The following is a 23218-nucleotide window of genomic DNA, read 5'->3' as shown; positions in this document are numbered from 1 at the left end:
ACAATAACTTGACTGTCATCTTTCAGTCTGACTTTTCCAATGAAGAAAGATTGGCTGGATTTACTGGTTATTGTGTGGCAGTGAGTATCCCTTGCTTTGTTTTGTGGGCATAAGATTCCTTACAGTAGAGCCCTAGGATGGAAAGGCTGCAGTGGCACCTTTTCAGCTTTCCCTGAGCAGAGAAGCAGGGTTGTTTGCATGGTTCAAAGGTCCAAGCATAAACTGCAGACTAAATCAGCCTATTAAGGACAGTTTGGGTTAATTGTAATACCTCTGAACTGCAGCAAGCTCATCAGTGATCACCACAGGTCAAAGCAATACCTCCCCTGCCCACCCCTCAAATACCCTTCTGCAAGAGATGTATCTTATGTGGTTTATTTCTTCCACTGTTTATTTAGGTTGTAGGGCCAGAAATGTTAGTGCTCTTGAGCATTTCTTACACGTGGCCCAAAATGTCCAGATGTTTAGTTGGAGGAGAAAACCCAGTGTTGCGTGAATTGTGGCCCTATATGACAACAAAACGGATGCGAGAAAAGAACATATAATCATTGGATCAAACTGATCTAAATAAAACATAGACCTGGTGGTTCCTCACACTCAAGCGGTCTTCTCTGACTTGATTCACCAAAGGCTGGACCCAGTTCAAAAGGGATAACGGAACTCACTCTCCCTTGCAACTGATCACTTTCACCCAGTGAACACATTTGTGCAAAAAGTCAGCACATGGAAGGCTTTATGTGGGTGCTCAGGATGAAGCAAAGAGGGAACCAGATAAACCAGCTGGAAGACACAAGATAAGAATTATTCTTCAGGTAACAGAGAAACCCACATGGAGTAGCAGGATAATAACCAAGGTTTTGAAATCGAATAGGGCATAAGATTTGGAAGCAATCTGGCTTCTTTCATTTTGAAGTACTCTCTTTGTGTCTCTGTCTCTCTCTTGGTCCATCTCTTCCCACTTCTTCCTCCAGCCCTAGATTCTCTCATAGTAAATTTCTTTATGTCTTCAACTTAGTGCCCATTAAGCAGTGTTTTTGGTCATTTGAGCCTGCTCCCAGCATCCCATCCAATTGCTCTTTTGTCACAAACAGAAATGTTTAGATCACCACTACAATGTGCAGGTATGCCCACAATCCAGATACTCTTCTAACTGAATTCTGAAGGGCTCTGGGTTCAAGGAATACATTGCTATGGTTCTCCTGGGAGTGAGAGTCAGGATGGCAAAGTTTGGAGTTGTAGTTCACCTACATACAGAGAGCACTGTGGATGCAACAACGGATCTGGACCAAACTTGGCATGAATACTCAATATGCCCAATTGTGTAGTTTGGGGAAAGTAGACCTTCACATTGAGAGTTGTAGCTGCTGGGATTTATAGTTCACCTACAATCAAAGAGCCCCTTAAACCCCACCAATGATAGAATTGGATCAAACTTCCTACACAGAACCCCCACAACCAACAGAAAATACCGCAGGGATCTGGGAGGAATTGACAGTGATTTAGGGGAGATGTAGTTCACCTATCTCTGGAGAGCACTGTGTTCCTAAAACTATCAAACATATGTGTTTTTGATGGTCTCTGGCAACCCTTCTGACACCCCCCCCCCTTGTGACCCAAGAGATCTTGACCCCCAGGTTGAGAAACACTAATCTAGAAATTCCCAGAGAGGACATTTTAATCCAATTTGTTAATAATTCAATCTGAAGACCCACAATATTGGGGGTCAATAATACATGCACATGCATCATCCTTATGACTTGATATGGTGGTGCGGGATGGGGTGAAAGGCAGTTGTTCTAGACTTAGTCCCAGAAAGGGATGGAATGATGGATTGGAATAAGGAATTGAAGCTCTTTGTTCAGCCCTAGCTGAATACAGGCTAAATAGGTGACAGCCTGAGGGTGTTACTTTAACCCCCATCTTTTCTTCTTTGGTTTTGCAGCTGTCAATTGTGGCATGCCTAATCATCTTGAAAATGGGGATGTAATTTACCTGTCAGGATATGAGAAGCATACTTTTCAAGAAGTGTCAACTATATGCAATTTTTCCCCCTAGCATAGGAAACGAAAGTGATTTGTGACCTCCAAATGTTGAATTCCATGCTTCCAACCCAGTGTCTTCATTCTGGGGTTTCTGAGTAGTAATCTGTTTTGCCTACTGAATATCACATCTTTCATCCAAAATAATGTGTTCATTCAGTACCGCTCCTGCAACTTCCATGAAGCAAGGCCCTAGTAACTTGATAAAAAATTAAGTGCAAATGTAGGCAGACTCTTGCAAGCATGTGAGTGAAATACATATTTGTGTGAGCAGCCATTTGTTATGTTCTTGGGGTAGTGTTGTAACATAACAGTTCCATCATAATGTTAAATTGAGACTGCACCTAATGTTATTTTAGAATCAGTCTTTGATCTAACGTAACTCATGAAAACTCGTTCTCTATATTCTTAAATATGATTGCACAATGTGGATTAGTAGTGGTTCCAGTTTTAAGGGGTGATGAATATGCCATGTTTTGTAAATAAACCCAGAGGCTTGTCTCTAATAGAGGCAACATAAATGAAACCTCTTCAGAAAATACTGAAATGATGTACAAATATATCATTTCTTTAAAAAGCATATTGCAATTTTCCCATCTCTAAAGCTGAATTGAGACGGAGGGACAGGACGCACTGCTTCTGTTGCGGTTTTGTGCATAATAGGGTGCGTTACATGCATAGAGGGCAGTTGCTTGGTAATGAGTTTGATACTGGCTACCTTTTAACAACACTTTTTCAAGACAGCAAACAGTCCTTCTGTCAAGCCAGTACCACTTGTTCTGCAGGCACATAAGATTAATTAACAGAAGAGGGCAAGCAATTTTGAAATGACTATTTTGGTCAACAACACCCTTGGGATTGCAGTTACTCAATTTGACCAAGACCAAGTTACAAACACTGCACTTCTCCTTCCCAATTTAATCAACTTGAGTGAGGGGCTTTAGCAATGGAAGTCTGCTAACCACTGTTTGGACTGGGTTGCTGTGAGTTCTGTGGGCTATCTGGCCATATTCCAGAAGCATTATCTCCTGACGTTTCACCCACATCTATGGCAGACATCCTCAGAGGTTGTGAGGTATGTTGGAAACTAGGCCAGTGGTTTATATAATCTATGGAAGGTCCAGGGTGGGAGAATTAAGTTTGTTTGAGGCAAGTGTGAATATTGCAATTGGCCACATTGATTAGCATTGAATGGCCTTGCAGCTTCAAAGCCTGGCTGCTTCCTACCTGGGGGAATCCTTTGTTGGGAGGTCTTAGCTGGCCCTGATTGTTTCCTGTCTGGAATTCCTCTCTTTTCAGAGTGTTGTTCTTTATTTACTGTCCTAATTTTGGAGGGTTTTTTAAAAAGTAGACTTGAGTGAGTGGTTTTAGCAATGGATTATGCAATGAAGCCTGCTAACCACTGTTTGGACTGGGTTGCTGAGTTTTCTGGGCTGTGGCCATGTACCGGAAGCATTCTCTTCTGATGTTTTGCCCACATTTATGGCAGAGGTTGTGAAGTATATTGGAAATTAGGCAAGTTGTTTATGTATCTGTGGAAGGTCCTGGATAGAAGAAGTAATTCTGTTTGAAGCAAGTGTGAATGTTGCAATTGGCCACTCTGATTAGCATTGAATGGCCTTGCAGCTTCAAAGCCTGTCTGCTGCCTGTCTGGGGGAATCCTTTGTTGGGAGGTGTTAGCTGGCCCTGATTTTTTCCTGTCTGGAATTCTCCTGTTTTCAGAGTGTTTCTCTTTATTTACTGTCCTAATTTTGGAGTGTTTTAAATAGACTTGAGTGGCTTTAGCAATGGATTATGCAACGAAGCCTACTAACCATTGTTTGGACTCTTCCCAAAAATTTAAACTCCAAGGTTGAATGAGAAACCTGTGAATGTATTCCAGAGGAATGTTTGCTCTTAAGTTGATAATGCACATGAAAGCAAGTCAGACAAATTTTTATGCAATGCGTTAAGTCAGACAAATTCTTACGCACTCCATTAAAAACTCATTAGCAGATTCATATTGTTTGTAAGATTTTATTCACCACGTACTTCTGTACACACTGATATAGGCTGTCAGCAGATCTCCTTCACAGCCTGGATTGTGTCCACACGACTTCTTGAAATGGAGCCTTTAATTCTCAGCGAAGGCCATACTTTCAACTCACACAGACCTTGTATGTCTCTGGGGGGAAAAAATGGAGCCAGAGCACTGCCACTACTCGGTGACAAAAATAGCCTGGGACGACGGTAGGACTGTTAATCGCTTGCTTATGCTTCAAATGTGGATAGGAAACTTGTGACTATTTCCTTCAGCTTGGCTTCTGTTTGTTCAGAGATCTTCCCCTCGGTCCTGTCACAAGGCAAAACCAAAACGAAATTCAAGCTGACATTTGCTTGTTCTTTCCAAGCCATATGCTTCACATCAAAACACATCCAGAAAGTTCTTTCGCTCCCATAGCAATTTAATAAAGCATACTACAGTATTCTAACAATGCATTCAAACATACGGAAGCTCTTGTAATAGCTCTTCAACTAGATTATTATTATTATTATTATTATCATTATTATTAATAATAATAATACCTTTATTTATACCCCGCCACCATCTCCCCAAAGGGGACTAGGGGCAGCTTACATGAGGCTACGCCCATCAATACAGAAACACAATATCACACAAAAACACAACAGAAAATAAAAAAATAAAATAACATAAAATACAAAAATACCAAATGTAAATATGCAGCACAACAATATAAAATCAAAACATTAAACCACAGGGCAGTGTAAAATATCAGGAATGGGATCCGGGGGATAAACCAAAGAATTTGCACAAACCAAAGAATAAAGTGCTTCTGAGGACATTTTATGCAGAGTTTGGTCAGGGATTATCATACATTCAGTCATTGAAGGCACATTGGAACAGCCAAGTTTTCAGGCTCCTCCTAAAGATTTCCAGGGCGGGGGCTTGCCTAATATCTCTGGGGAGGAAATTCCAGAGCCGAGGGGCCACCTCAGAGAAGGCTCTTTCTCTCGTCCCCACAAGTCGTGCTTGCGATGAAGGCGGGAGCGAGAGAAGGGCCTCTCTGGAAGATCGAAGAGGTCACGTGGGTTCATAGACAGAAATGCGGTCGTGCAGGTAGGCGGTCCCAAATCGTTTAGCACACATTATGAGAAATATCTCAATTAGCACACATTATGGGAAATATCTCAAACAAATGCTGGCACAAGTGTGAGGGGATTGGTTCATTCTCCCACATGTGGTGGGATTGTATCAAAATTCAGAACTATTATGGTAAAATAAGGACGGTAATGGAAGACATAATAGGGAAAGAATTAATGTGAGACAAAGCCAGGTTCATGTCCCTCACCATAAAGGTAAAGGAAGATAACAATAACTGGACAGAAATCCTAAAATATATGACAGCCGCAATACAGGCCATGATAGTCCGGGGATGGAGAGATGATACAAAATGGGATTTGGAAACCTGGTGGGCCTATCTATCAGAATATATAATTAATGATTTTATCAATCAAAGGAAAAACAAGTATATAAATAGACAAATAGAACAAGACTGGTTTAGGAAATGGCCTGTGTTAATTGACAAAATAGATGGAGACAACAGATACAGCGTTATGAACCAGGCTTTCCACATGGTTAAATTGATGCAATGACATGATTTAGAATTGCTGTTCCAGGGGGGGGTGGGGGGAATGGGGGGGGAGGGGGGTTTGTTGGGCGATGTATAACTAAGGAATGTATAAAATGTCATTTAAGGAATATTTATTTTTGGAATAATGTATATTGAAATAAGTCCTGTATGGCAAAATTTTGTTGATTGTTAGGATGTATCAAATAAAAGAAGAAAAAGGTAAAAAAAAAAAAAGTCTCTCAGTCCCTAAGAAGATGAATGACTGATTCACTGCCAGTTTGGAAGTCTAATTTGTATCCTATCCCCCTGCGAAGCGATATATACGTACCTGATTGTGGCAAGGAGGGCCTGGTGTTGGCTCAGAACGTGAGCCAGGAAAGCTCTCTCAAACCTGGTGATCTTGCTGGGCTCCAGCTTGTCCAAGTGGCCTCTGACTCCAGCATAGATGACGGCCACTTGCTCCTCAATTGCCATAGGAACTTAGCAGGGAAAAGAAAAAGGTGGGTCTATGTCAGAGCATTTGTCCACTGACTTCCTCATTTCTCACCACAGTTGAGGAAACAGAACCTGACTGAGGGGAGCATATTGCCTTCATTTTTCAAACTCATGAGGATTAAAACAATCCATTCAAGAGGCACATTTCTCTGCTCAGGAACCTACAGAAATCTTAAAAGGTTGGACAGGATTCCCAGATAGAAAGCGCCATCCCTGAACAACCCTTTTTGTTGTTTGAATTCAAATAATTTCTGAGTTTTGGCAATCCTTTCTTGATTAAATTTATTCAGAGGAATGTGCCTTCCGCAAAAGTCAATGAACCGTCCCCAAGAGCAGTGAGTTGGTTTCAATGGCTGAGCAGCAATTCAAACCATGGTTTCCCAGATTATATTTTTTTGTCATGTCAGGAGCAACTTGAGAAACTCCAGTCGCTTCTGGTATGAGAGAATTGGCAGTCTGCAAGGACATTGCCCAGGGGATGCCCAGATCATAGAATCACAGAATCAAAGAGTTGGAAGAGACCTCATGGGCCATCCAGTCCAACCCCCTGCCAAGAATCAGGAGTATTGCATTCAAATCACCCCTGACAGATGGCCATCCAGCCTCTGTTTATGTTTTTACCATCCTCGTGGAAGGCTTCTCTCATGCCCCCGCATGAGGAGCTGGAGCTGTTAGAGGGAGCTCATCCGCACTCTCCCCGGATTCGAAGCTGCGACCTTCAGTCCTACTGGCACAAGGTTTTAACCCACTGCGCCACCGGGGGCTCCAGTTTCCCAAATGTCCAATACAAACAAGCAATGTGATAAAGTAATGTTATTGTTGTATTGGTTTCCCAGATGCTCAATACAACAATAACATTTATCACACTGCCTGTTGGAGAGAACATGGTATGTTATATATGGAGAGGGAACACTTCCATGCACACTCTGGACAGACTGGGCTGCACAGAAGTTATGCGTATTGCTTTATCTAACACTGCTGATCCTTTCCATGAGGGATTTCTAAAAAAACATAAAAAATAATACACTTCTGTTATTAAAGGGGAGCCCCCAGTGGTGCAGTGGGTTAAACTGCTGAGCTGCTGAACTTGTTGACCGAAAGATCACAGGCTTGAATCTGGGGAGTGGGGTGAGCTCCTGCTGTTAACCCCAGCTTCTGCCAACCTAGCAGTTCGAAAACATGCAAATGTGAGTAGATCAATAGATACTGCTCCGGCAGGAAGGTAACAGCGCTCCATGCAGTCATGCTGGCCACATGACCTTGGAGGTGTCTACGGACAACGCCGGCTCTTTGGCTTAGAAATGGAGATGAACACCAACCCCCAGAGTCAGACAAGACTGGACTTAATGTCAGGGGAAAACCAAACAACCATTCTTATTAAAAAGTTCCTCTGGCTGCAGACAGGCCAGAAAAGAATAAAGGGGGGTTAAAACTGTGCAGAGGGGCAGATGGTTGCCTTCTGGACGTTGTTTTGGTGAGTTATTAATAAAGAGAGGAGATGTGGTCCTTGCTGATGCTTTGATCATGCTTTAGTTTTTAAAAATGTTATTTTTATTTTATTCCTTGGGGTATTACAGATTGAAACTGAAGCTGACTAGAACTCTTGCTCAGTTTGAAGGCTGGGTTTTCATTTGCATACAGCTTCACTAATAAGGAGTTTACCAAAGCCTTGAAAGAGAGCATACCATTTGAATAAGAATCTAAGCTTTAACTTTCACACATCTAAATCACAGGTTGTTAAAAACTCGAGTCAGGGTTGTGCTACCTCTGGGAAGCCAGACCAAGAGCATTGGATGCTATTTGAAGAGGGCTGGATGAGCAAATATGAAAGCTATGTGTCTGTCTGTCTGTCCGTCTCTCTCAAACAGACCACTTTTGCAGTCTGGAAAATACTGTTTCATAAAACCAGCATGAAGAATCTAGTTCCCCAAAGCATGAATTCTGCTAAATATCAGCAAGAGTGGTAATGAGCCCAGCTTTAACAGTCAACATCCGTAGGGATACCAAGGTGCTTGTTTATAAAGCCACTGGCCTCCCAACCCTGCTATATGCCTGTGAAATATGGACTGTCTACAGACGTCATACGCAACTTCCTGGAACAATTCCATCAGCACCGCCTCCAAAAAAATCCTGCAAATCTCTTGCGAAGACAGGCGGACAAATGTCAGTGTGCTGGAAGAAGCAAAGATCACCAGCACTGAAGCGATACTCCTCCACCCTCAACTCTGCTGGACTGGTCACAATGTCCGAATGCCCAATCACCATCTCCCAAAGCAGTTACTATACTCTGGACTCAAGAATGGGAAACAGAATGTTGCTGGACAGGAAACGAGATTTAAAGATGGGCTTAAAGCCAACCTCAAAAACTGTGGCATAGACACCGAGAACTGGGAAGTCTAACTGGAGGTCAGTTGTGACCAGCAGTGCTGCGGAATTCGAAGAGGCATGAATGGAGGGTGAAAGGGAGAAACGTGTCAGGAGGTAGGCATGTCAAGCCAACCCAGACTGGGACTGCCTTACATCTGGAAACCGATGTCCTCACTGTGGGAGAACTTGCGGATCAAGAATAGGGCTCCACAGCCACCTATGGACCCACCGCCAAGACACCACACCTGGAAGTCAATAATCCTCGAGCTACGAGGGATCGCTTAAGTAAGTACTACAAACCCCTGAAGAAAAAAGGCAACAAACAGGGCTACACAGAAAGGACTGGAACTGCTAAGTCAGAAAAGATTTCTAGCAATCCCTTTTGATACAATCCTGTTCTAAATATTAGAAAATGACAGCTATATCTTGCTATACCTGTCCTTCCAAAATCCTGAAGGTCCCAATATACTATATAATATAATATAATATAATATATATAATACATATATATCATTACATATATTATATATTATATATTATCTATATAAATAAAAATGTAATGTACGTTTGTGGGATTAACAGAACTCAAAAACCACTGGACGAATTGATGCCTAATTTGGACACAAGACACCTAACCACCCAATGTATGTCCTTCACTCAAAAAAATGATATTGTCATTTGGGAGTTGTAGTTGCTGGGATTTATAGTTCACCTACAATCAAAGAGCATTCTGAACTCCACCAACGATGGAATTGAACCAAACTTGGCACGCAGTTTTCCCATGACCAACAGAAAATACTGGAAGGGTTTGGTGGGCAATGTCCTTTGGTTTTGGAGTTGTAGTTCACCTAAATCCAGACATTACTGTGGACTCAAACAATGATGGATCAGGACCAAACTCTATACGAATACTCAATATGCCCAAATGTGAACACTGGTGGAGTTTGGGGAAAATAGAATCTTGACATTTGGGAGTTGTAGTTACTGGGATTTGTAGTTCACCTACAATAAAAGAGCATTCTGAACCCCACCAACAACAGAATTGGGCCAAACCTCCCACACAGTACCCTCATGACCACCAGTGGGCCACAGCAACGTGTGGCAGGGGATGGCTAGTATAATATATAATATAATATATAATATATAATTCACAGAGTCATTTATATGATTGGCAGTTACAAAGTGGAAAAACAGGAGTACAGCGCTGCAAAAGGCTAATACAGTAGTTCTACAAAAGGATTCTTACCATACTGTCCTTGTTTCAGTAGCTCAGTCAAACGAACACCGCGATTGAGCAATTGTTGAGTAGCAGCATCCAGATCTGACCCAAACTGGGCAAAAGCAGCCACTTCACGGTATTGAGCCAATTCCAGCTTCATGGTGCCAGCCACCTACAGAACAATAAAATAATGTACTGTTTTTTATGCATTGCCAGTTTCAGACTATGTCCTGAACATTAACATCATTTTGTTCATTACAGGAGTTGCCACAGAGCTGTTAACCCTCTATATGAAGAAAAGGGGGGGGGGGGGTGTGTGTGCTTACAATGTTTCAAGCATATGGCCATCTCAAAGAATGTTTTCAGTATCAGATCAGCGCTTGCATTATTTCCACTTCTCCCTCTCCCATCCCTAAGTAGCCAAACTCAGGAGGGAAAGACCTTTAGGGCAAGCGACAGAAACAGATCCAGACATCTGCTCTATCCAGCTTTACAGGAGATGCCAGAGACTAACAAGAAAAAAGTCACCCAGATAGGATTCTTTTTATCATTGTTACCAGTAGCGGTTTTCAAATCTGCTTGAATTTGAAAGAGATTAGCAAAATTGATATTGGCAAATAAGGCCAGTCTTGTTGCTCAAAAGATTAGAATTTCTTATTGTGTAAGTTGACATCCAACTGTTTTGCTTTTCTAACTTGGCAATACCATTTGAGATAGTGATATGACTTCACAAAAGATGAAGTGAATAGTTAGCTTATCGTTTCATCCGTACCTGTTTCATGGCCCTCGTCTGGGCAGCAGAACCTACACGAGATACAGACAGACCAACGTTGATGGCTGGGCGGATACCTTTGTAGAACAGCTCAGTTTCCAAGAAGATCTGCAGGAAATTAGATTTGCGTTACTGCAAGGAGTTCCATTGGAACCAATAAAAACAAACTTACCCCTTTATGAAATCTCATGCAAATCTGGCTAGGTGTATTTATTTATTTCAGGAATTTATATACCACCTTTCTTACCCCTGGGGGGACTCAGAGCGGGTGGGGGACTAAAAGTTTTGGTTTTCAACTCCCACAGTTCCTAACAGCTTACTGTACCAATGGTATATAGCACCACATAAATTAGCAAAATGTTACCCTAATGTCCAAGATAAATGTTGGAAATTTATTTATTTATTTATTTCTGCTACTTATACCCCGCCCTTCTCACCCCCGAGGGGGGACTCAGGGCGGCTTACAAAGAAGGCACAATTCGATGCCCTTATACAAATACATACAGATATAAAAACAGTAATTAAATAATTAACAGATTAAAAACATCAATATATAGCACCATAGCACAACAGTAAACAATCTCATGGTCAGTGTTTCGCGTTCCGTAGGACCAATAGGTTGAAATAGGTTCCTACAATATTTGCCCTTCATTATGGTCCTTCTTTTTAGCTGCCAGAGTTTCCGAAAGCCTGGTCCCACATCCAAGTTTTCAGCTGTTTCCTGAATGAGAGAAGGGAGGGCGCTGTTCTAATCTCCCCGGGGAGTGAGTTCCACAGGCGGGGGGCCACCACTGAGAAATGTGAAGATCATGTAGGAACTTTTTTTTTACCTGTAAAATAGCTACAAATTACTGGAAACAAATTCAGGGAAAAATATCCAGAAGATACTAGACATAAAAGTACAGTTAAAACCAGAATATTTCCTACTGGGAATCATAGATATAGAAATTGTTTTTGTCCATTTCTATATCTATGATTTCCAGGAGGAAATATCCCGGTTTTAACTATACTTTTATGTCTAGTATCTTCTGGATTTTTTCTTGAATTTGTTTCCAGTAATTTTAGAATAGGAAGACTATTTAACTTTAGAATAGGAAGAATAGAATATTTAGAATATTTAGAATATTTAATTTTAGAATAGGAAGACTATTTAGTGACGGCTGCTAGAAACACCTGCACCCGATGGTGCAGAAATACCAACAAAAGAAATACCAACAAAAGAACAATGAATATGGACAAACTAACGCAACTAATAAATACCCAGATGGAAATAAAAAAATAACAAATTGCACACTATTGAGAGATTATATGACACAAGAAAAAAAAATGAAACAAGAAAAAAAATCACTTTGATTAGGGGGAGTTGTAGTTCACCTACATCCAGAGAGTACTGTAAACCCTAACTTGACCCGTATACCTGATATGCCAAAATTTGACTACTGGAGGGGTTTGGGGGATCCTTTCTGGGAGTTGTAGTTCACCCACAACTAGAGAAATTGTGACCTTCACCGATGATGGATCTGGACCAAACTTAGCACACAGATCCCCAATGACTAACTCAACCTACTGAAGGGTTTTGAGGGGACTGACTCACCATAGTGGGAGTTGTAGTTTACCCTACAGCCAGAGCACACTGAATCCCACTGAGGATGCAATCAGAGCAAACTTGCCCAACATCACAAACTTTAAGTATGGATGGAGATTCAGGGGATTAACCTGGAATGATTTGAGTTGTAGTTCATCCACAACCTTATGCATTTGGTACAATTAAGACATTGACTTTTTCAAACAACCCGGGCAATGCCAGAGACCCAAGCTAGTGTGTGTGTGTGTGTGTGTGTGTGTGAAGATTATGAGATTCCATCTGAACACTAGGAAGAACTTCCTGACTGTGAGAGCCATTCAGCAGTGGAACTCTCTGCCCTGGAGTGTGGTGGAGGCTCCTTCTTTGGAAGCTTTTAAACACAGGCTGGATGGCCATCTGTCGGGGGTGCTTTGAATACAATGTTCCTGCTTCTTGGCAGGGGGTTGGACTGGATGGCCCAACTCTTCTAACTCTATGATTCTATGATTACGAAATTGATGGTTGATACAAAGAGGTGTGGAACACTGCAACGAACAATAAACTGACTTGAGAATAAAGGAATTGTGGGAGTTGACATCCAAAACACCTGGAGGAGGGCCTAAGTTTGTCCATGCCTGATTCAAATGCTCTGGGTCCTACCTGCCCATCTGTGATGGAGATGACATTAGTGGGAATGTACGCAGACACATCTCCAGCCTGCGTTTCAATGACCGGAAGAGCGGTGAGAGAGCCCCCTCCAAAGGCATCGTTCATCTTGGCTGCTCTTTCTAGGAGACGGGAGTGCAGATAGAAGACGTCGCCTGGATAGGCCTCTCTCCCAGGGGGACGGCGCAGCAGCAGAGACATCTGGCGGTAAGCAACAGCCTGTGGAAATAAGAACAAGGCTCATATATCGGCTACAACATGGACTGCAGGGGGCAAAAGTGAAGACATCTGCCCTTGCACTATGCTACTCTGCTGCTGAGTATGCATGCCCAGTGTGGAACACATCTCACCATGCTAAAACAGTGGATGTGGCTCTTAATGAGACATGCCTGCGCCCTACACCACTGGAGAAATTACACTGTCTAGCCAGTATTGCACCACCTGACATCCGCTGGGAAGTCCAGCCAATAGTGAAAGGACCAAGGCAGTGACATCTCCAGCTCATCCCTTGTTTGGGAATCAGCCACCACGTCAATGACTTAAATCAAGAAATAGTTTTCTAAGATCTACAGAGACACTCTCTGTCTGGAACACCTCAGCAAGCGAGAGTCCAAAAGTGGCAGGCTCAAACCCAGAACCTCAACCAGTGGCTGATACCAAATGAGAGACTCCCCCCTGGGCACACAGAGGACTGGGCAACTTGGAAGGCGCTGAACAGACTGCGCCCTGGCACCACGAGATGCAGAGCCAACCTTCAGAAATGGGGCCACAAAGTGGAATCCATGGCATGCGAGTGTGGAGAAGAGCAAACCACTGACCACCTACTGCAATGCACCCAGAGCCCTGCTACATGCACAATGGAGGACCTCCTTGCGGCAACACCAGAGGCACTCCAAGTGGCCAGATACTGGTCAAAGGACATTTAATCAACTACCAAGCTTGCAAATTCTGTGTTCTGCCTGTTTGTTTGTTTTGTTAAAAATGTCTGGTTGCTGATGACAAGATAAATAAATAAGGGGGCAAAAACACCTGTAAATTTGGCTCACCCTCCCAATACCAACAACAAGTTCAAACCTGCTTGGATAAGTCGTCATAGATAATCAAAGCGTGTTTTCCATTATCTCTGAAGTATTCGCCCATAGAGCAGCCAGAATAAGGAGCCAAATACTGAAGAGGGGCAGCATCTGAGGCTGTGGCAGAGACCACAATGGTGTATTTCATGGCATCTGAAAAAAGAGCATTGACCATAAATTGTATTTAAGTTGGGTTTTCTTTAACATGAACATGGAAGCAGCTTAGCTAACATCCGTCATTGTTAGATCATCCCTAAATACTTCTGTTTCTCCTTGAGAATACAAGAGTTTAAGAGATAATTTTTTATATCTTCTACTATAGATTTCTCATTTATGGAATTCTCAGAAAAATACAGGAAAACCCCAATACAACATTACTCGATCTTCATTTCCCTTACTTGCCTAATAGGGAAAATTATTTTTTTTCTAATTTATTCAAATGGATGTCACATCATATATTTGATTCATGACATAGTTGACTGGAATAGAGTCCCTTATAACTAAAGGCCTCAAAACAGCCTTTCTTGGCAAAAGGTTAATCAGTGGCTGTGCCTGAAGAAACAATAAAGAGTTGCAGTTGGAGCTGACCTCAATTTTGATAGTTCTTGTTGAAGCTGTTTGCAATTTATAATGTAGATTTCAAAGTATGCATGTATGTTTAAAATGTAGTAGCTATGTGCCGAGTGTAATGTGTTCCTATGTGGAAAGGGTTAAGTGAACCATGGAGGGAACGGCATTCCTAGAGAGGTCATAAATCAAGTGTGTTGAACAAATGGACACATTGTCATACATCACTCTGGAATGCAGGAGGTGTGGACTAGTACTGATAACGGTTGAAGAGTTCTCGATGTTACAATCGGACTGTAAAGAAGCAAGTTTACGATTTGCTGAGTGTTAAGTAGCTTCTAATGTATATAGCTGTAAAATAAAGTACTTTATAGCCTAGGTGGCTGTGATTGATCTGTTCCTGCCTTGCTGTGCTGCCAATGCCACTGACAGTTCTCTCAAGAAACCATTATTAGAAACTAGTACACAGGTGCAGGGGCATGCACAAGCCCCTTCAAGTTGCCTATAAATAAATTTCATAGTGTTTTCTTGGTGAAGGAAGGCCTGTTACATGTGCTTTGTTTCTGTGCATTTCCACAAAGATTTCCTCCACATAGAAAGGGCTGCATGAACATTATGCCAATACCTGCATCAGTAAGCCTCTTAACGAGCTGGGCCACAGTGGATCTCTTCTGGCCGATAGCAACGTAAATACAGTACAGCTTTTTCTTCTCATCAGTTCCATCATTAAATCGTTTTTGGTTGATGATGGTGTCAATAGCAATTGATGTTTTGCTGGAGAAAGAATAGAGAAGTAGGTAGAATATTGTCATATTACAACTGTCCATAGCTAACAGTTTTCTAACTATGCTTTGGTTAAATCCAGGGATGCCTCGTTGAGAGGATCTGGAACAGGGGTCCTCAAACTTTTTAAACAGAGGGCCAGGTCATACTCCCTCAAGCTGTTGGGAGGGACGGATTATAATTTAAAAAAAAAACCCTGAATGAATTCATATGCACATAACACATACCTTATTTGTAGTGCAAAAGATGCTTAAAAACAATACAATAATTAAAATGAAGAACAATTTTATCAAATATAAACTTATTAGTATTTCAATGGGAGTTGTGGGCCTGCTTTTGGATGAGATAAGATTGTTGTTATTGTTGTGTGCTTTCAAGTCGTTTCAGACTTAGGTTGACCCTGAGCGAGGGCCGGGTAAATGACCTTGGAGGGCCATACTCGGCCCCCGGGCCTTAGTTTGAGGACCCCTGCTCTAGAACATGGCTGCACCAAGGCTCTGGGACTCCTTACTAAGACAGGATAGATCTGCCAGCAATAAAGGCATGTCAAAGACCTTGTGAATGGGGCCTTAGTTGGAAAGCCGACTAACAGATGTGGCTTGTTATCAGTAGGATTTTGGACTTCTCTTAGCAATGCTTTAAAACTGCTTTGTTTTAAATTAAATTGACTTCTATTTTAATAGTTTCTGGTTTTATGTTTTAATTGTATTTATCTTTTTAGCGCCTACAATATCTGAAGGTAACCATTTTCCCTAAATTTCTATAATTGGGGAGGCAAAATTGGTTATTCATGCTTTCTCACAACAGCTTAAAAAAATCTCGTATTTACTTGTATATAATGTGCCATTGACTGTAATGTGCACCTCAATTTTGAAGATCTGCACTGCGATAAATAAATAAATAATCTAATGTAAGATGCGGCTTCCCCTTGCATGTCAGCTGTTCTGCTGGCCTGGTGGATGGGCAGCAGCTCTCCAACTAAGGCCTCATTCACGAGGCCTTAAAAACCACCCCCTCGAAACCCGGTTTGGAGAGTTCCCATCCAAAATAAATTCTCAACCACTTCAACATTGCAAATTTAAGAACTATGACACATTTGCAGCATGGAAGAGCAGACTGAATCTATCTAGCTGGTAAAGATGAAGAACTTGTCAGAGGTGAAAAAAAACCAAGTTGCAGAACTAATTTAGCAAAACAAATACTGCTGAATATACAGTCAGTATATATAGTGAGGCTTTTAAGAATGAAGTACTGAAAAATCATTTTGCCTGGATGGTAGTATCTGGCTCTTCACGTTCTACTTTTTGAAAACCCTAAGTTTGGAAAGGTTCAGATGAAGTCCTCAGAAATTCCGACTTAGCACACTCTTGCATATAAAACTTTCCTAAGAGGGAAAACAAAGCAGTTGGAAACAAATAGTCTGAACATGTGGCACCACTTCCTTACCCAGTCTGCCTATCACCAATGATCAATTCACGTTGGCCACGGCCAATTGGTACCAAGCTGTCTACAGCCTTGATGCCGGTTTGCATGGGTTCGCGTACAGAGATTCTAGGAATGATCCCTGGGGCTTTCAGACCAACTCTTCTGCGTGTCTTGGAAGCAATTGGGCCCTTTAAGGCAAGAAGAAAAAGTGATTTTCAAAATAATCGCTTACCACAGGATACTAAAAGGTTACTATGATCTCCACCTTACCTTTCCATCAATAGCATTACCCAGTGCGTCTACAACACGTCCCAAGAGTTCTTCGCCAACTGGCACATCCACAATAGCACCTGTCCTCTTCACAATGTCACCTTCTTTAATCAATCTGTCATTGCCAAACACGACAACACCAACATTGTCGGGCTCCAAGTTCAAGGACATACCCTAAAAAAATGAGAATAAGCTTTAAAAATCAATTCATCAGACATTCTAGACAATGGCTATCATAAATAGTCCATACAAGTTACCAAAAAAACTACAATGAATGAGTCATGCGCATTCCTCTCTGAAAATTTTGGTCCCTTCAACTTAAACAATGAACATTTGAAAACTAATATAATCCATTAGTGATTAAAATATTTAACTAAATATATACATTAGGATAAAAGGCTAATGTAAAAAAAGGAAAATTCAAGCTCACACTGGACAAGCTTACTCAAATAGCACCCCAAAGCAGATATTGCTCACACAGCAAAGACTCAATACTTTCCCATCATCTCATACAAGAGAGAAAAGGCTTTCCAATAAGAATCAATTAATGCACCAAGTGAAAGAGAATGTACCTTCAGCCCAGAAGAGAACTCAACCATTTCTTCTGCCTGAACATTCCTCAGGCCATAGACACGGGCAATGCCATCACCAATTGAAAGCACGCGGCCAGTTTCTTCTAGCTCAGCAGAGGTGTCAGCCCCAAGAATGCGTTCCTCAAGAATAGAAGATACTTCAGCAGTGCCTGGCAGGATTTAAATACAGATAATTTCATTTTTTTCCCTGTGATCTAGTGCAGGGTCAGTATTTTATTACCAAAATTAGGTTGCATGTATTTGTCATGACCTACCAGTTTTTTGTAGGCTTGTTTTGGAGGCATGGAGGTTCCTTGTCGCAACAAATGTTGCACCGAAAGCATTCCGGGAAACCTACCATGAAGAAATTGAGTTTAATATTAAACAGCATGTCCCACTTACATTTGTGAAAGCAATTTCTCTGGTATAGATTTACATTTATGGGAGTTGATTTTAGCACTGAATGACCAGTATTTAGAGAAACAGAAGATATAATGAACATTAAAATAGAAAGAAGTCCTAGTATAGCTTTATTATCATTATATAATAATAAACAATTGAAAAAAGAGGATAAAGATGTGATAACAAATTTATTAACAAGAGCAAGACTGCTTATAGCAAGGAACTGGAAAAGAGAAATATACAAATAGAGGAGTGGTATAAGGAAGTATGGAAATTGGCAATAAATAATAAGCTGACAGGTATACTAAAAGTTAAAAGAGGTATGTGGAAACAAAGTGATTTTGATAATGTATGGAGAAAATTTATTGAAAAAGGATTAAAAAAAGGAAAGTTACCTCCACAAGAATTGAAATTTTGGACAGAAGACATGTAAAAGCTGTGGCTTGGGAGGGGGGGAGGGGAGCACAGCGGTGAGGGATAGATAATATGTATAAGCAGAAAAATAACACTAGATGCCAAAAGTTTAAGTATGGTAGGTTGTATTGAATAATATGTATCTGCTGTAAAACAAAAAATGTATAACAAATGTATTCAACCATGATAAAAAAATAAAAAATATTAAAATAACAAAAAAAAAAGAAACCAAATTAACTATAAAGGAAATGATCTCTGTTTACTTTAGTCAAGCTCAGAACACAATGGTTCAATACCTGAAAACAAACATCAATGTCAATAAAATTTCAAACAGGACTATTATTTATAACATCAGCAGAAATATTGCTATAGGGAAAACGGTACTTGTGCTTAGGAAAACGTTGCATTTTAGGAGTTTTGGAACTGTGCGTTAGTCGATTTGCAAGGAAGCAGTCTGGCCTAAAAGATATTCTTCATGGTGGAAGAATGGTGATGTATAAATGAGGATGGATGGATGTTTATGTAAAAGTGGGTGCTGAGTAAAAATGTAATTCCCCTTTGTTTGTTTGTTTGCCAAGGTAACTGTAGGCTTGTGGAATCCAATGCAGTTCTTTGTCTAAATGTTGTTTTGTAAAAGTTCTGATACCCTTTCGCTTACTGGAAAATTGCAATAAAAAGAACCTCTGCTTTAAAGTTATTGAAAAGTTATTCATAATAGCACCAATCTAATTAGGACTATATTGTTGGATATATTGTATTATGTTGGATATATTGTATCAAGTAGGATCTCACTGGTAATGAATAAAAACAAGACAAAAAACCCTTTGTATAAAGTAACAAAATGTATATGTTACATGAAACATCAAATATGTGGCAGTTGTGAATACAGACACCCCCACTGATGTACTGCTTAGCATTACACAATATTGTCAAAGGCTTTCATGGCCAGAATCACTGGGTTGTTGTAGGTTTTTTTGGGCTATATGGCCATGTTCTAGAGGCATTTTCTCCTGATGTTTCGCCTGCATCTATGGCAAGCATCCTCAGAGGTAGTGAGGTCTGAAAAAACCTACAACAACCCATTACACACTATTTTTACACAAGTCTCTAAAGACCCACTACTAACACAAGTCTAATCCACTGTATTAAATACTGGACTTGATCTGTAGGATTAATAAAGAAATCAAGCCTGCATAGCAAGGGATTCCCTTCAATCCCAAATGAAATCAAAATGTTGTATCAGAAAGGAACTATTTGCAGGTTTCTAAACAAGTGAGGAAGCACTAAGAGCATTCAGGGACACCTTCTCAGAAGTTTTCAAGGTCATGGATACTGGAAAATGTGGCAGCACTTTTAATCTATTCCACTACGTTCTCAGCATCCTGCAAACCAGTATTACTCAAAGGAGTGACCTGCTGGTCCACAGCAAAATTCTAGGAAATAATGCAAGTCAATGGCATAAACAAGAATACTAGTCTCTGACACAGAATAAAAATAAAAATGGTCATTCACATAATAGAAGTTCCAGCAGGAGAGCTTAACCAAAGCAGCCTGGTGAAATATGCCCCTGCTACACTTCTGACTGAGATACAATTCAACTGATCCAATGCAATGAGAAAAGAAATCATTGCACCTTTTCTAACAGTTATTATTATTCTTACCCTTATCATCTATCAGTACCACACTAAAACAAAAATCTGAGATACATAGGAGTTCTTGTTTTCCATTCCTATCCTGAATTTATCTGATAAAATAGGAGGTTGATATGGAGTGTGCGTCTTCAAGTCGCTTGTTGACATTGACAACTGTATGAATGGCATTGAGTTTGTTGGTAAGGAATACTCAGTGGAACTTTTTACGATCTCCCTTGAAACATAGCCTGGTGTTCATTCAGCAAAGCACCGGCTTTTAGAAATAGTGTGAGTTGAAGTCCAAAACGCCTGGAGGGATGAGGTTTGTCCATGCCCGACCTAAAAGAATCTTCCACCTTGTGCCACTGTGGAGCAGAACAAACAACTCCATATCTGTATGCTTGCCTACAATGCCCTGCCTCATGCATAGAGGAAGAACTGCTTAAAGCCACAGACAAGGGGGTAGCTGTTGCTGGTTTTTGGTCTAAAATCATTTAGCTATTTTTGCTACCTTTATTTTAGCAGTTTATACTTATTTATTTATGCAATGCTTTTGACATGAAATAAGTATTTTTAAAAATTAGTTGCAAGCCACATCAAAAACCTATTTGGGGAGGGAGGAGTTAATATGATATTACTGTCATAATCCTCAGTATGCATGCAATGACAATTGCACAAATTACAGCCATTTGTTAGATACGAATACGCTGCACATTATGGATGACAAATATTTGATGAAAAAATTGTCTGCTTTTGTTTTGTGCTTATTCAAGTCAAGTTCATTCTTTGAACTAATGGGACTACTTGACATATTTCACCCATCCCCAGGTGTGACGTCAAGGCTGAAATTCACTTCACATTAGGGATGTCCAAACAATGGCTTGAGATGTGCCTTACAGTTGGTTAGTTTCTAATCCATTACTTCACAACACACATTTTTCACTTTATTACTTCACAGTTTGTTGGATTATAATTTTCTGTTTGTTATAATCAGCTTAGGCGTTACAAAAGGGAGGTTAAACAAAGGTCAGATGGGTGTAATTGAGCTATTGGTGGGAATTAAGCTATTGGTCTAAAATCATTTAGCTGCTTATGTTCCCTTCATTGTATCAGTTTTATACTTACTTGTTTATTTATGCAATGCTTGTTTCCTTAAAAAATATTTTATTTGATTATATAAATCAGGGGTCCTCAAACTAAGGCCCGGCTCAGGGTCAACCTAAGTCTGAAACTACGTAAAAGCACACAAGAACAACAACAATCCTATCTCATCGGCCAAAAACAGGCCCACATTTCCCATTGAAATACTAATAAGTTTATATTTATTAACATTGTTCCTCATTTTAATTATTGCATTGTGTATAAGTGTTTTTTGCACTACAAATAAGATATGTGCAGCGTGCATAGGAATCCATTCATGTTTTTTTTTTCAAATTATAATCCGGCAAATTATAATCCAACAGTTTGAGGGACTGTGACCTGGCCCTCTGTTTAAAAAGTTTGTGGACCCCTTATATAAATGATTTAATACAATTGTGATACATTTGTAATACAGTAGACATATTGTTCCCTTTAGTATCTATATTCCGCTATTGTCTATATTTCTATCATTCAGCTTAGGTCCCCCACCCCCAGAGCCACTTCTTTTCATATTCTCTGTCCAAAACTTCATTTCTTCTTGTGGAGATGAACACCAACCCCCAGAGTCGGACACAACTGGACTTAATGTCGGGGGAAACCTTCACCTTTACTTTAAATAAACCAGTTTCCAATCTACCCAATTTTTTTCCAAAAAGGGGCTCACTGTCGGCTTGCAGGCGCACAAAGGCAAAGCCTGACTGCGTGTGGCAGAAGAAGAGGCCTACAAAGGGCCTACAAAGGGCGAAGAAGCAGCAGCAGCCTGCCTGTCAATGTCACCCCCAAGATGGCGGCGCCGATGCGGCCTGTACGCGTCTCCCGCTTCCCCAGGCCTTCCTGCCTTTCCCCGATTGCTGCGACTCACCAAGGCGGCCTGCCGGGGCAGGGAGCGGGCGAGGGCGGCGGCGACGCGCACGGAGAGCATGGCTGGGCCTGGAAGGAGCAAACGACGAGGCCGGGAGGGGTGCCCGCGGGGAACTGCTGCAACCTCTTCCTCCGCCGCCTCAGCAAGGGACCGCGGACAAAATGGCCGCCGAGAAAGCCACGCCCCTTTCCCATGCAGCCCCTGACCAATGAAAACGGCGCAGGCGGAAGCCACGCCCCCTTCCCGTGTAGCTCCTATCCAATGAAAACGCCGCTTTGTAAGCACGCCCCTTTTGGGGGAAACCATGCCCCCTCAGCGCTTGAAGAGAATCGTGCCCTTGATAGGGGTGGGTCGGACGCTGAAGTCACGTCGGCTTTTGGAAACGTAATGACGTAGTAGAAGCCACGCCCCCTTCGCAGTCCAGCCACTGTAACCACGCCCCTTTAAACGAAGTTACGGCCACTCAGCGCTTAAGGAGAGGCCTCACTTTGAAAGAGGAGGGCCTGACGCATAAGCCCCGCCCCTTTCGGCAACGCAATGACGTAATGGGGAAGCTCCGCCCCCTTCGCAGCCCAGTCACTGTAACCACTCGTAACCACGCCCCTTAAGCGAAGCCACGCCCCCACCACGCTTAAGGAGAGACTTCACTTTGAAAGAGGAGGGCCTGAAACATAAGCCCCGCCCCTTTCGGTAACGCAATGACGTAATGGAGAAGCAACGCCCCCTTCGCAGTCTAGCCACTGTAACCACTCGTAACCACGCCCCTTTAGCGAAGCCACGCCCCCTCGCACTTAAGGAGGAACCGAGCCCCGCCCCTTTCGGCAACGCCATGACGTAATGGAGAAGCCACGCCCCCTTCGCAGTCCAGCCGCTGTAGCCACTCGTAACCACTCCTCTTTAGCGAAGCCACGCCCCCTCGCACTTAAGGAGGAACCAAGCCCCGCCCCTTTCGGCAACGCAATGACGCAATGGAGAAGCCACGCCCCCTTAGCAGCTCAGCTACTGTAGCCACTCGTAGCCACGCCCCCTGAGCGAAGCCACGCCCCTCGCACTTAAGGAGGAACCAAGCCCCTTTCGGGAACGCAATGACGTAATGGAGAAGCCACGCCCCCTTCGCAGCTCAGCTACTGTAACCACTCGTAACCACTCCTCTTTAGCGAAGCCACGCCCCCTCGCACTTAAGGAGGAACCAAGCCCCGCCGCTTTCGGCAACGCAATGACGCAATGGAGAAACCCCGCCCCCTTCTCCATTTTCAGGCTGTGATTTGATATTTGCGAGGGGGCGTGGCTCAAAGGGTTTGATTTGCATAGCAATAGAGGCCACC

At 41.9% G+C, this 23218-nt stretch overlaps 1 protein-coding gene across 1 annotated transcript; it reads right to left on the bottom strand.

The window, feature by feature from the left end:
- Window positions 1-4041: 4041 nt before the first annotated feature.
- Window positions 4042-22068, bottom strand: ATP5F1A (ATP synthase F1 subunit alpha). Its single transcript, XM_060761209.2, has 12 exons — window positions 21894-22068; window positions 17720-17798; window positions 17445-17614; window positions 16873-17046; window positions 16624-16790; window positions 15020-15168; window positions 13829-13980; window positions 12749-12973; window positions 10525-10632; window positions 9780-9924; window positions 6000-6150; window positions 4042-4371 (listed from the first exon to the last, which is right to left on the bottom strand). Exons 1-12 carry the CDS (start codon window positions 21951-21953, stop codon window positions 4290-4292), a joined length of 1662 nt encoding a protein of 553 aa, XP_060617192.2. The 5' UTR covers window positions 21954-22068; the 3' UTR covers window positions 4042-4289.
- Between the last annotated feature and the right edge of the window lie 1150 nt (window positions 22069-23218).

This window comes from Anolis sagrei, chromosome 2, assembly GCF_037176765.1.
Source record: "Anolis sagrei isolate rAnoSag1 chromosome 2, rAnoSag1.mat, whole genome shotgun sequence".
Taxonomy (NCBI): Eukaryota; Metazoa; Chordata; class Lepidosauria; order Squamata; family Dactyloidae; genus Anolis; species Anolis sagrei.
Note: the sequence above shows the minus strand (reverse complement) of the source record. Positions and strands in the feature narration are given on the sequence as shown.